General features: G+C 39.5%; 1 protein-coding gene across 2 annotated transcripts in view; it reads right to left on the bottom strand.

The window, feature by feature from the left end:
- Positions 1-1,368: 1,368 nt before the first annotated feature.
- The window catches only part of LOC126382440 (teneurin-a), a 64,746-nt gene continuing 51,390 nt past the window's right edge, over positions 1,369-14,724 (bottom strand). For both annotated transcript variants that reach the window (XM_050032311.1, XM_050032312.1), the window contains 13 exons: positions 12,982-13,101; positions 10,062-10,226; positions 9,137-9,311; positions 8,050-8,292; positions 7,554-7,781; positions 7,159-7,349; positions 6,833-7,068; positions 6,016-6,741; positions 5,511-5,914; positions 3,539-5,424; positions 3,304-3,457; positions 2,860-3,214; positions 1,369-2,749 (listed from right to left, as the gene is read on the bottom strand). In XM_050032311.1, the coding sequence (XP_049888268.1) occupies positions 1,758-2,749; positions 2,860-3,214; positions 3,304-3,457; positions 3,539-5,424; positions 5,511-5,914; positions 6,016-6,741; positions 6,833-7,068; positions 7,159-7,349; positions 7,554-7,781; positions 8,050-8,292; positions 9,137-9,311; positions 10,062-10,226; positions 12,982-13,101 (5,875 nt within the window). In that variant the 3' untranslated portion in view covers positions 1,369-1,757. The remainder of the gene's footprint in view (positions 2,750-2,859; positions 3,215-3,303; positions 3,458-3,538; positions 5,425-5,510; positions 5,915-6,015; positions 6,742-6,832; positions 7,069-7,158; positions 7,350-7,553; positions 7,782-8,049; positions 8,293-9,136; positions 9,312-10,061; positions 10,227-12,981; positions 13,102-14,724) is intronic.

Here is a 14,724-nt window from a genome sequence, read left to right as displayed (position 1 = left end):
CCGATTGACAATACTGTTGTCATCTTTATAGCAATCGTTTACTTAGATATTACATCCACACTCGTTGGTAGACCTTGGCTTTGCTTTAGCTGCTATGTTTCTATCATAGACCTCGTATAACAAATAGACAAGCAGTCTCTGTAAAAAAGTGTCTGTAAAGAAGTTATCACAAGCGTTGGCGTGTAACGACACTACAACCGACATTGCACTTATTTGAACAGCCATAACATCTTAATTTTAGGGAACGAACTTATACTATATACATAACTTAATGTATACGTATTGACAACACGGATCGGTTCGGACGCTTTTTTAGAAAAAACAAAACTCCTAAGCGAATATGAGTCTATTTGTTTATATAGGATGTCAGTGGTTTATATAAGCCAATAAAATTCGCACTACTTCATTCTGTTAATTGTTGGTTCAAGCACAAATTGTTTAATTCGTTGTTGTATCGGAAATAGTTTATGTTAGTATGCGTCATACGTAAATAGTTCTTGTTTCTATGTTTACTAATGGTAGTTATCACGATGTGTTCACCCAGGCATTCTATGACATGCCTGGGTAGGTAGTGCGCCGGGTTATGGTGTTGCCTGTTGCCGGGCCTAGGACATTGTGTTGCTGCAAACAATAATACCGTATTAGTTGGGATATAGGCGAAACGTGCGAATTGTTGATCTCATTTGTTTACGGATGTGTAGCTCAATATGTAGATTTTTTGTAACATATAGTCAATGTTTGAAACTTGTAAATTTATATTTTTAAGAAGTAATAGAATTGTATATATTTTGTAATGGAATTTTTATACATAACCCAATTTTAATAAGTTCGATGGTTGTATGAATTTTCCAGTGTCAACAATACTTGATTAATTGATAGGTAATGTAATGTAAATAGTAATTTAAATGAAATGTGATATGCATTCTGACGTTTATTACATAGAGGTGTATCATAAAATTTATATGATTGTGTTGACATGGATTCGTGTATAAATTGATATTGTATAAAATTAACTCGCGTACGTTGTTCAGAGATTCACGTTTCGAACATAAATAAATAACTTTTACACAAATTCTACACTTTTTTTATTGATAATCTGCATTATTTCCATGTCGTATTCGTAAATATGAACAGCTAGGTAAAGGATTTGAACGAGCTAAAGTTTGATGGAAACTACCTACGATTTATACTTTTTTGTGAGGTACAACTAAATTAATTATAGTCGTATTAATTCATTCTAGTGTAGTGTGTGCTAGCTCAATTTATGTATAAGGTTTCGTATCTTTCTTTTATATATATCTTACGTTTTATTTCTCCTTTATAAGTCTTACACTTTCTTTGCACTAGGATAAATAACAAAACTGCAGCTTGATTTGGTTAAAAAAGTATGCCTTTTTATTCTTTTCAAATAGTCTTCATCTAAATTTTATAAGAACATTGGACACAATCGAAGCTTTTTTACCGATAAATAAGTATAAATAATTTTATATTCACATAAATCGTCTTATTTATACATACATTACATTTATTTAATATCAGTCCTCTCAAAAGGTCCATTCTCTCCCTGCAAATTAAAATTTATTATTTACATAGCGATAGGGATTCGCGTCTACCGTACATACATACATCAACAATTAACAATTAATAGAGACTATTTACAAAATATATTTCCGAGCACACACACGATCATTCGTCACCGTTCGCACAAACATCGATTTCACATTCACACGATTTGGCATATGGATGGCGGCACGTCACTAGCAGAGGTCGTCCCAGGCGAGCCACCAGGGCGCGCGGCAGTCCTCGCGCTTCCGCCTCCGGCGCTCGGCGCGGTCGGCGCGCTTCTTGACGAAGCGCACGTTGTACGGATCCTCCGCCAGCTCAGGGTAGCGCGCCACGTCGTGGATGTACTCGCCCTCGTAGCCGGCCGCCGAGCCCGCCTTCTGGATCTCATCGAGCTCGGCCGCGGACCAGTCCAGCGAGCCGCCCAGCCCCGAGCGCAGCGCCTCGCGCTCCCGGTGCCACGCCTTGCGCACTGCCGACGCACGCGCGTGGTGCAGCAGCCTCTGCCGCTCCCGCTCCGCGCTCGTCCCGTATCGCAAGTTAACGATACTCGTCTGTCCGTGGATCTTTACGTCCGCGTACGACCTTCCACCCTCCGCTACCTCATGGAATGTCACGTTCAGTTTTCCTTGCATGCGTTTCAATTGCTGCTTGTCGTCGGGCGCACGCCAAGTGTCCTCCTTGACGAAGTAGAAGACGTCTTGTTGATCACCGTGCACGACGAACGAGAATGGCAGGAGATGAGATCGGTTGAAGACAGAGGTGTATACGTCGCGGTAGATGGCGTTGGCTGACGGTACGGCCGTGACGACAGCTCGCCCGCGAGAGTTGCGCGATATTAGTATTCCTCGTCCGAAAGGCGGTTCTGAATCTGAACCGATACGTTTTGGTGCCAGATTGAGCGCATCTGTCTTCAGTGCGGACATGGCTGGGATGGAGAGGCTTCGGAAGTCGGCTATACGTTTGTTGGACATGTGTGAGAGGAAGCCGGACTCGATGCTGACACTGGGGAGCAGTGACATGGAGGCGGGCAGGCCGGGGCTGCCCTCAGAGGGCGCAGTGCCCCACACTGGGCGCCCACGCGGGATGTTCGGCAGCACGGAGCCTCCAGGCAGCTCGTCGGGATACAGCTGCGGTGCTAAGCTCTTGATTTCGTAGCCGAGAAGCTTCAGCCACGATATGTGATCTGAAAGAAACCAGTGATTGCTTTTAATTCCGAAGATCCTAGGGTGTGAAAACATCAATGTTGGTAAGTTATATACAAATTATGTGTAAAAATTAAATAATGATTATTACCTGTTGGTTTCTTGTTTTGAGGCCGTACATTAATGGGATCATTGCCGTTGAATCTGTAGAGGTGCAACTGGGTCGGAGTATGAATCCTATCGATAAGATTCTCCCATAATGGTGACATCCACTGTCCAATTAGAGGGTCATAGACTTTTCCATTCGCCATGTGTACTAGTGACGTCACTTGATCTAGGAGACCGCCACAGAAGTCCACAGGAAGGTATAGGTAAGGGTTGGAATCGTAGACGATGTGTCCGTAAGGTGATCTCATGATTTCTCTAATGCCTTCACCGTACTGATTGAAGACCATGACCGGAGTACCACATTGATCTGTAGCGATGTAATATTTGTGGCGGGCGACCTATAGACAAAAAAGGAAAATCGAGTTAAGTAAACAGAAAATTACGCTGTTTAATAATAATTATCTAATTATTCCCAGTATATATATACCTGCGTGTAAATAAGATGTCCTCTGTCATCATAAACCAGGGTCATGAATCTGTTTTCTCGTGGTGAATATATGTGGCTGACTTCGTGGGGACGCTCCTTGTTCGTATAGAAGAATTGGGTTACGTTTCCAAAGTTGTCCTTCCTCGTTGACAGCCTGAAAATGGTGAAATCGTTAATAACGTTGTCAATTCCTTAACTATAGAATAAAGTCTATTAACGAAATAATATCACTTACCTATCCAAGTGATCGTAATAATAACGAACATCAAATCTTCCACGCTTCGTCGCTCTAATAAGTAAACCCTTAGAATTGTACTGGAATCTCTCCTCCCTCGCATTTTGGGACACTAGACCTCTGCTGTCATATCTGTACTGGCCTTCTCCAAACTTGATAATTCTGTCCATGTCATTGTATTCCATGGGTATCGTGTTGCCTCTGTAAGTCAGTGAGAGCATGTTTCCGTTGTCATCGTATCTGAAGCCCCATGGTTCCTGTGCTTCCACACCTGTCAGCTGCCCATCACAATCCCACGTGTAATTTTTAACATTGGTGTAAGTGTTCACGCCTACATTTCTCGTATGAGTCCGTGTTTGAGAAATTCTTCCATGTTTATCGTAGGAAAATTCCATTCTGAACACTTCCATTCTATGAATATTCACAGTTACTTCCTTTTCTAAGAATTGATCGTTTAGTACACGAGAGAACATTGCGATTCCATCGTAAACAGATGTCTCATTCCACTTTTGCTTGGATACAGTGAATTGGCCGAGTAATTCCGGTGCTCCCGTTTTACTATTGTACACAATATGATGTGGAATGAGGGTCTGACCGCCGATACGACCTTGAACTGATGTAATGCGATAGTTGTTATCGTATTCGTAAATAATCTTAGCATTGCTTAGTCCAGTTTTCGCGCCATAGTCTAGACGTTCTTCCATAAGCAAACCACCAGCGTATGTAGATTCCCATCTGTAGTCAACGTCACGGTCAACATGTAATATTTCCGATGGAAGGCCGCTGTTCTCCGAATAGTGAATTTGCGTTTGACCGTCTCCATGAACCACTTCGGATACTTTGTTTGTAGTAAAGTAACGGTAGACTACTCGAGCTCCATCTCCAGGGAAGACAGTTTGAAGAAGTTCTCCAGTGTGAGAATAATGTTGTAGGTATTTCTTTGTCGATCCTGGAGGAGTGTAGGTTACTCTCAAGAATCCAATGGAGGGTTGCACACTAATTGAGTGGTTTGTTCCAGATGGCAAAACAACGTGGGTTAAACCGCCGTCATTGTCGTACAAGTATTTGAAACTTCTCTGGCTAGCTAAAGTTATCTTTGAAACGAGATTACCTTCATTGTAATAAATAAACTTCGTTCCATCTTGGGGACTGGTAATTTCCGATAGCATACCATGCGGATCGTAATTATAACTTTCCTCACTGTCGCCCCATTTCCATCCGTTTATTCTGTAGAATCTGTCGTATGAAATGTTTAGAGGTACACCCGCGCCGTGTGGAGTGAAAGATAATGGCAATCCAGCGACGTCATACGCGATTGTAAACAAAGGATTTCTGTCAGCATTGAAAAAGGTTTCTTTGCTCTTGAACTGGTCGAATTCAATCATCAAAACTCTGGAGTCGTTAACCCAAATTTCGCGATTCAGAGTCTGTTGCGGATTCCTTACATCACCTACTAGCGTGTATAGCGAGTACATGTTGTTGATGAGTCCATCACCAAAGGTAGTACTTTGATGAGACCACATGTGAAGCATTTCTGCTTCAATTGGTAGAGCTGCTTCTAAGAGTGGATGCTTAGCAGCTGCTATGCTCTCAAACTTGCCATTCCATGGCGTTTCAAGCATTAGAGTATTGTTCGTGTAGATTTTTCCTTCAGTAATCTGTTTGCCGTTATTAATAGTAATTTGTTTAAAGGATTGTCCATGTAATACGTATTCGCATTTCTTAGCTACCCCTACGGGAATTGTGCTAGATGGATTGGATACAGTTACAGCTAAGCCATAGTTTTTGGCTAGACCCGACGCTATATGAACTTGTTCGCCTGAAGGCATTATAATTTTGGTCACTCTGCCAAGTTCATCGTAGTTGTAGATTACGGTATCTCCAGCCTGCGAAAGAAAAAAATGAGTTAATGAATCTGCTAAGGAAAACAAAATTTTCATAATTCACTTTCGGCAATAAAAGTGGTACATACCCCTGAACGACTGTTGAGTAATCCAGAATTAGCATCGTAATCTAATTCAATTTCTGACGTGCCTTTCTCTGCTAATTTAGTTAGGTAACCGATTCCAGATATCTTCAGTTCTAGTTTATGATCTTGAGTATTTTCTATTGAACTCACGACGTTACTATAATCCCTCAGTAGTTGGATCTTATTTCCTGATGCATCAGTTACTGTAGACAACTTTCCAAAGCTTGTATTCTTTGAGTAAAGGAATGAATATCTTGTTTTTCCAGATGTTAAGTCCTTGGTAGTGATATGTTGTCCGTAGCGATTAAATACGTAGATTTCTGATGTCGGTGGGTACGGTATTCTAAACTCCCCATTCTCATCGTGAGTAGGCAGATAATGTTTGAGGGCCAGTATATGTAGTGAACCTGCAAGAAATACATACGTTAGTCTCTGTGTTAATCATAATTTTACACTACCTAATAATTATAAGAAAAATACATTTTATATTTGTAAATTGTAAGCGTACCTTGATCAACAACATTAAGCACGCCATCAGGAGTCACTGCAAGAGCAGATATGGTTTGGAACTTGGCATTCGATGAGAGTAAAGTTTCAGTGCTAGTTGGAGGTTCATCTCCGGCCGCTACACTGAGCTTGCATGGACAACCACCATCAGCATCTCTCGCAGTTGGCGTTGCTGTCGCGGACGAAGACGAATTGCATTCACAACTTAATTCTTTCAAGTTCTCTTGTAGTTTTCCAGCGAAATGCATAATCTTGCCAGAAGGATCAATAGTTTTTATAGTATTCGACTTCTTTGAATCTGCTTCAGCGACGTATAGCACGCCACTTGGAGCAAAAGCAATAGCTAGTATTGTACCCAAGCTTGAGTCTTCCCTGAAATCAGTGTTGGTCTTATTCATGCCTTTGACTAGTGGTTTGCCGTCGCTACCAACACGGCAATGTGAGGGTTGACCAGCGACTACTTTTATCTTCATATCAACAGTTAATTTCAGAATTATTCTATCGTCGATGAAATATAGAGATCCATCAAGAGGGGATAATGCTACTCCAGTTGGCCATTGCAGTTGAGCTTCGTATGGTGCTATGGCGCCTCGGCATGGAACCGGTGACCAGTGATTGTGGTGTCCGTGATGACCAACTAACGTGTGGATAATTCCATTCGGGTCTACTGCTCGAATATTCGTTCCATCAGCGATGTACATTGTCTTATCAGCTGCGATGGCAAGACCTGAAAAAATTAAGAATAATGTTAGTAAATGCTTCTCTTTTTATATGAAATATTTATTATTAACTTCTAGGTAGTAATAAAAGTACAGTACCTTTTGGATGAGCCAGCTTAGCTTTAATAGCAGGACCTTCATCGCCACAGTTGGAGTCGTCACCAGGCACGCAGCGATCGCCATTGCCAACAACAGGTTCCCAGTTCAATGCTGGATCTCGTACTTTCTCCAAAGTCATAACTCTCTTTACTTGATGTCTCTCTGAATCTGATATGTATAGATATCCATCGGCTGGCGATATGCAAATGTAATATTGGTAGGCAACTTGGGTAGTCCTGTGGGGAAATATATATAAAGTTACAATAAATTCAGGAAAAACAGATGAATTATTAGATAAATAATAATCGTTTAGGAATATGACTTACTCCAATTGAAGAACAGTAGTAACGACGCCTTCTGGAGTGATGCGTCGTACGAGGTTGAAGTCTCCGACGTAGAGTGAACCATCAGGTCCTGATGTCAGAGCAGTCGGAGTGAGGAGACGAGCATCTGCTGCTTTGCCGTTGCAGTGGTCGGGACAATCTAGAGATCGTTGGAGACCGGTGCCCATTACAACCTAGAAAGAACGCATACGTTCATTGTTAATTGGTTGATTGGTTTCTGTTTTTTTTAGAAACGTGATTCATCTGACATTTTTGTCGGATGGCTAGACAAATGGAGACCGCTGAGGGATCCGCCCGGTCTGAGGACTATCTGTCACCCAATATTGTTTCTGAAATTACCAAATTTTATAATTATTTAAGGTTTTCAATCAAATTACCTGAACAGTCCTTGGGTAATGTTTGAGATGCAGCAAAGCTCCGTCGCCCTTCTGTAGGATTCCCTCGTGGAAGTTGTAGTGGTGATGGATATCCAAGCCCCAGCCACCAATGTCTGAGATATCCACATCGAAGCCAGCCAAGGTAGCTGTTTGCGTCTCCCATACGATTGCAGCGCAGGAAGAGTATTCGTAGCCGATGGAGATCTTCGCTTGGGCTTGACCGTAAACCTGGTGAGAATGAAGTTTATGGTATCATTGATCTGTGTGATTGATCTTTCATTAATAAAAAAGTATGACACTTGAAATCGGGATATCGCCTGTCCTTGAAAGTTTTTAAAGATAATTCAACTTCCCAAAATAACGTGGCGTAGTAAAGACGGTAGGTACCCTTTAGAAAGTTCTCAGACCGTCGTAGAGTTTAAACTTAGCTCTGATCAATTACTAAAGTTTTAATTGTGTCTATCTGATCTGCCTTAAATTATAAATCCAATCTTACCTTCTGTTTATAAACATTCCTCTTGTTCCACGCAAAGACATGGGTCAGATCTGGATCAGCTTCGTATGTATGCGTGTGTAGTGATCCTTCGATCTCGACACGGACGTGGACACGCGTTAAGGAAGCTGGGACGATCTTGCGTGTGAGTTGGACGTGCACGCATGATAAGTATCCTGCGGCTTGAGACGAGCGGTAGGTAAGCGTGACTGATGAGCCAGGGATCGGGATGGACTCGCTTACAATCTGGAAAAAAACAAAGGGTTAAGTAGAAAGTTTCGATGAAATATAAATTACTAAACAGGGTTAAGTAAGGACTGTTTTTTGGTATTACAGTGCTTCTCGGAAGATGTTTATTTTAGGTAATGCTGCTACTACTAGCTGCGAATGTTTTAAATAGAAATCGTGGGTAGTGTTGTGTCTAGCTGAGATAAAAGGATTGACACGACGAGAATATTTTGTTTTCCTAAGACAACCTATTTACCTAAGTACTTAATTATTTTTGAATGGCTCCTTAAATTCATAAAAGGATTTCTTTATTTTTAGATAGAACAGAAAAGACAGAAAAATACCTCGTTAATTTTACTTTTATAAAATGAGACCTATCTCCTGTATCTTTACGTACCTTACCTACCTATTCTTGTTGGAACAATGGAAAAATCCCCTTAAGGACCGTCTAAAAATTACGTGAGGCGATTTTGAGGGTTTTTTGTGAGATTCAGGGTTAAACGCTTCTTTATATATGGACGATTGCTTATAAATATTTTTTAAACTTTTGGTTTTAGGTAGGTAATGTTCTTCCTGTTTGTGTCAGCGAGCCCATTGCTATTAAAAATATTAATTAGTTAATACTGAGCCGCCATAGGCCCCTGACATGACTTATGCAACGACTATGTACTAGTAGCAACCGGAACCAACGGTTTGACGTGCCTTCCGAAGCGCGGATCATCTTAATTTCGGACGATCGGTTGATCAGCCTGCAATGTTCTAACCAAACCAGGGCTCATACTAATAACCCTGACACCGGGGTTGATGAGGTTGGTAATCCATCTCGAAACCCACACTTAAAATATTTAAAAAAATAATTTACCTGAGCTTCAGGGTATATAACAGTGGTGGTAGTAGCCGAAGAAGCGGCGGGTGCTGCGAGGGGCGGTACTGCCACCACTTCTGGCCGCAGCCTCTCGTGGTCGTGGGCGGCGCAGGGCGGCGCCTGCGACTCCCACCATTGCGGCATCGGAGACCAATCCAGGCGGGGAGGCGCTCTGAAGAGACAGGCGAGAAAGGTTATTGTTACGTAGGGTTTGCGGCGAAGAAGAAGAAGAATAAAATCAGGTTTTTATAAACTTAATTCTATTCTAAGATTAATTTTATAAAAACCTAATCAAAAAAACCTCGTTTTACACAGACACATTGTCGTTATCGTACACGCGCATCTGTGTGTTTGACGTCTGACGCCCATACGGTGGAAGACTAAAGTAACACAGAAGGGGAGGTGAGGTAAACCTAGCTCAGCCGCTGGTGGGGAGCGGAGAGTTGCCGTTCTATTCGTAGTATTATTCTTTATTCTATGTTATAAGGTAGTACCGCCAAGGTTGCGGACCGAGGAGCAGGAGCTTCCAGATACAGGTTCGCTTTTGTATGTATTGTATTGAGCTTTAGTGTTGCAAAGGGGACAAACTCGTGTTATTTTATGTGGAACGTTTGAACGTTTTAATTTTACGTCAAAAATAGGTTCATACGTGATAATTTAGCGTTACAAGCTGCCATTAGCGTATAGCAACATGCTTTAACCTAACCAAACAGCAGAAACATCTTTAAGGATAAGGGCTTATAATATTACTTGTACATAGCAACACGCCCACCCAAGGGGTAGGCAACTTTCGAATGTAAAAAAAAAAACAAATAGCGCTAAAAATTGTGTCCTAATAACTGCACTCATCTGAAAATACGAATTACAAAGCGCAAGCGTGGCATTATTGCACTTCTGTCTGTGCTTATTATATTCTACTGACCTCGGCGTAGGTACTTTGACGTTGTCATCACTCAGCTCCATCTGCACGGGTGGCAGCACGACGATCTGGTTCCAAGGCACGAAGACAGTCTTCCGCAGAGGTTTGAAGGGCGATCGCTGGAACTGCAGCGTCACTGCCCCACCACCGTTCACCAATACGTCGAACCTTAGGGAACGGGCGTGCGTGGTTAGAAATAAAAAATGGCGGAATTATGGCAGAATTAAATAGGTAGTTTGTTAAAGCTTTATCGTAGTGGCGTCGAGATACTGGCTTTGGGAATTAGCCATGGGACACATGACTTCTGAAATCAGTAAACCACCATACGGTACGTAGGTACCGACATGTAACTGTGCGTCATTACCGATCAAATAAAAAAAAAATACTGAACAATATTGCCAGTGGTTCATATTGATAAAACTAATAATATAACCAAGTAATATTTTTTTATTTCCATCATCATCATCATCAGCCAATATTAGTCTACTATTCGTTACTTACGAGTATGTTTCGTAAGTAGCAAGTTTAAAGATAATAGTGCACTTTATAAGGTGGATATCCATAGGGTTGATTTATCTACACATCATGTCACGTTTGGATATCACGTTACAACAGTTACAACGCGTAAGTACCTACCTACATTGGGCGTAGAAAAAAAGCCTCTGACTAAATGAAGTGGAAACGATACATGATTGACATTTTGTCGATCAAATTGGTACTACTATATGGTGCTCCTTAAGCGAGTTTTGAGCATGCGTAGAGCTAGTCCAGCGCTTGCGGTTGCTACGATATGCCGCTTTTACAAGTATCAGAACAGTTGCATGCTTATGATTACGCTCCACTTAATATTTATAGGACGTCCCCAACCTCAACTTGTTACATTTTTATTTAATTTTCATGTTTTCTAACATTTTTATACGATATTCCACTTTATATACCTATGTGAGAGATACTAAAGTTTTAGGGTTCCGATCCTCAAAAAGAAAAACTGAGCCCTTATAAAATCATTTTGTTGGCCGTACCTTTTTCTCGGTAACACGGTGAGGTATTATCAAGTTGAAATTAATATTAAAATTTCTGCGATCTTTTGAAGCTGTATAAAAATCATATTTCTAAATTAAAGGCAATTGTAAGGTACTTATAGCCATTTTGTCTTATTTCCATACATTGCGTCGGAGGATACTTCCCATAGACGTAGAATCATGTGGCAAGAAAAAATCCAAGAATCGTAAATTTGTTGTTCTACTAAAAAAATATATCTGTTTTTGCGATTACAAATTTATTTGCAGTTAGTAAGCTCACGACCTATGTCGCTGTATGGAGCGAACAGTTGGTCATTGAAAAAACATCTCTCCGCGTTGGTGGAGTCCGGGCCATAGTACAAGCCGCATGATCTCTATCGCTTTATATTTATAACTTCGATATTTAGAATAATAATAAATTATAATGTTCCAGCTTCAGTCGCTTTTGCACATACTGATTTTTAGTTTTAAAAAATTCGTATTTCCTTGACAACTGATTAAGTAATTAATTAGCTAGCTCAGAATTTGACTAAAAACAATTTTTAAATTAAACAGAGGTTAATTCTTTTCATAAAAGTGCTTACAATCCGTTTAGAAACTTGTAAGTAAAAGCGTTTAATTAGCTAAAGGTCTTTATCCTTTACTCGTGGCGAGTTTTATTTCAATTTACCTATTGTGAATCATTTGAAAAGCAATCGCGTGACTGAATATATTTGTATATTTTATATTTGTATTTGGAATGTGTATAAATATTTGAATAACATTGGTTAATTAATTTTCGGTCATGGTTGTTATGCGTTCCTTGCGGCGAGCGCCGAGTATGAAATCGTATTATTCTGTGACGAAACGTGTATCTTGAGAACGAGCTAAGGCACCGTCACGGTCTTACCGTGATATGCGGCTAAACGACTATGCAAATAGCTCACAATCAATTTATTGTCTATGGCTATTCTTTCTAATTTTAAATACAATAAAAACATACACACACACGATTTTGATATCGAACATGTACTTTTTTTGTAACACGCGTGCCTTTATCGATTACTCCGTAACAAACGATGGTTTGGCTAATAACTCTTAATGTATTTTGAATTTAACCGCATTGTAATGAATAAAATAATAGCTTTCCCATTAAAATTTGTCTAGACGATAATCTAACAGAATTATTTTCCGAGAAGTCAGGCGGGGTGCTTAAATATTATGAAGTTATTAACTTTCAAGGTTTTATACTTATCAATTGGGTCGTGCACTAGGTTCAAGATAAATGATGAAATTCTGATTACTAATAAAGATGGATCTAAAACTAACGAAAAAAAATTTCTTTTTCCTATTTAACTTATTATGCATTTCAATCAAGAAAAACGTAAAAAAGTCCGACATTTTATCACGGTTTTCTATGACGTCCCAGTGTGCTTTTACACACAAATTCCATATTAATTTCGTGTTTTGACGTTTAGTAAAAAGTAACTGATTTGACTAGTTGGAAAGTAGCCTAATGTAAAAATATATTTTTTTTAGTTATTGTTTACAAAACAGAGTAACTACTGCAAAATAAATAATTACTTACTGAACTTTACTGTAGGTAAGGTCATTGTTGACTAGTGGAGAATAAATAGTAAATAAAAATAAAATAGTAGACACGAGAATAAAACAAATCATACAGGCTGTTGATGATAAAGTCTATGATTCTTATGGAATTCTACAAATGCCTTATTTCACTAGGTATGCTAGGTATTTTAAAACGTTAAACAGGAAAACATTAAAAAATATCTCCCTTAACTTATGTTACACCAACACCAATACAAACCTTTTTTAATTCCTAAATCGGTTAGAAAACTTATATACTTAATAAGGTTAGTAGATTACTTATATAACAATGAGAACAACTTTAGATTATTTACCATCCTCCTTGTCTGGTGAGCGTGAAGCCAAACCTGGCTTCTCTGTCGACGGAGACTCGGATGCCGATGATGCCAAGTCCTTGCGGGGACACCACTTGCCCGCGCATCACGGACACGCGACTGCACAGACCACACCATCAGACCACGTCATAACACGGCATAGCTTCCGAGCGACAGTGTTCATACGACATACGAATATAATGCTTCATGTGTTTAATTTGGAAGACGTAGAACAAAATTAATGTATGGTACGTTTATTACAGATATCATTGTTTCAGGTTTATGATACAACTGGCTCGAGATACTCGGATCTATAGGATAGAATAATACAGCGTATAGAACGGTAACCCCTGCCCAATTGGTGTCAGGCGCCGAGCTAGATTTACCTCACTCCCACTAGGTCTTACTTTAGCCTAAATGGCTCCAAGCCTCAAACGAAATGAGTAAGGGAGAGCGCGTGCGGACTATCTGTCTCGTTCGCTCTTACGTGATAAGGCGGCACACGAAGCGAATGAGATTTATGTATGTAGAGTCCGAAGTGTGCCTATAGTTTCGAATAGTAGAAGTAGTTTGTATTTTCGTAAGTCGTAAGTACTTCAAGCTTAAAAATCCGAATATCTCGAGACTCGTTAGGTATATACGCTTAACCTAGGAAACAAAATATTATTTTTCACGACATGTAACGTGTGAATTTCAGGGTACTGATTACGTCATAAGTCAGCGACATTGTCACGTAACCAGTATCCGTTACACTGACGCACACGTCTCGAAAAGAAAATATTTTATTATGCCAAAATATTTTATTGTACCGACTTATGGTATGCACTTACGTACAAATGTATAACATTAAATTGTTATAATAAGTTATTTGGAGTCAGTTTTTTATGTAAAATAAACATATTATAAGGTTTATTTTAGTTTCAATAAGATAAAATTTAATGTCCGATATACGAAGGATTGGTTCTTTTTACATAGCAAATACCTAACTAATGAATCAAACGTAAGTGGAATATAGTGCACCTATTAATGAAACTAATTCAATTAGATTTTAAAAAGCTGAGGGTTGGCATTTTTTTTTACGATCTTTTCTAATCCATGATAATTAATTGGATTGTTTTTATGAATTATTATAGAATAGTGAACATATTCAACACAGTAAATTGTTTGACGTTAAAGTTTTAATTTGTTTTTAAACAAAACAGCTCGAATGGACAATTCTCTTATTTTCCGGCTTAAAAAGCTGTCTTGCGAAGAACATGTATGACAGAGAACAGTATCATTGCATTTAAAACTTCTGCATTTCATTTGGTTTATAAAATGGTATAACACTTACGTGTAGTCCTTATTGTTATAAGATTGCTATTTAAATTAGGAAAGCGCCTATATAAGTTGTCGACTGACAACGCCACATGTGGCTCTATCTGCCTACTGTTATGGGCAAAATTGTGTTTTAACACGTATATCTTTCTTGAAGCAAATCAAGCTCGCTCCAAGCTCGTGTTAGCTTTTATACTTATGTATTAGTATAAAACGAATACCGTAGTGTTGTTATTTATACTACATATAACACATACATTGCGACGTATTGTAAATGAGCGTATCCTCATAGCGCGATGTATTTCGTGCGATATCCGAACAAATGACAATTTGAGTACAGGACAGAACAGATGTACATTTTACAAATTGTCTAAACATGTCTATGAAACTTTAATGCAATCATAACATCGTAAAAAAATGTTCAAA

Source organism: Pectinophora gossypiella, chromosome 4 (genome assembly GCF_024362695.1).
Source record: "Pectinophora gossypiella chromosome 4, ilPecGoss1.1, whole genome shotgun sequence".
In the NCBI taxonomy this organism is placed as follows: Eukaryota; Metazoa; Arthropoda; class Insecta; order Lepidoptera; family Gelechiidae; genus Pectinophora; species Pectinophora gossypiella.
Note: the sequence above shows the minus strand (reverse complement) of the source record. Positions and strands in the feature narration are given on the sequence as shown.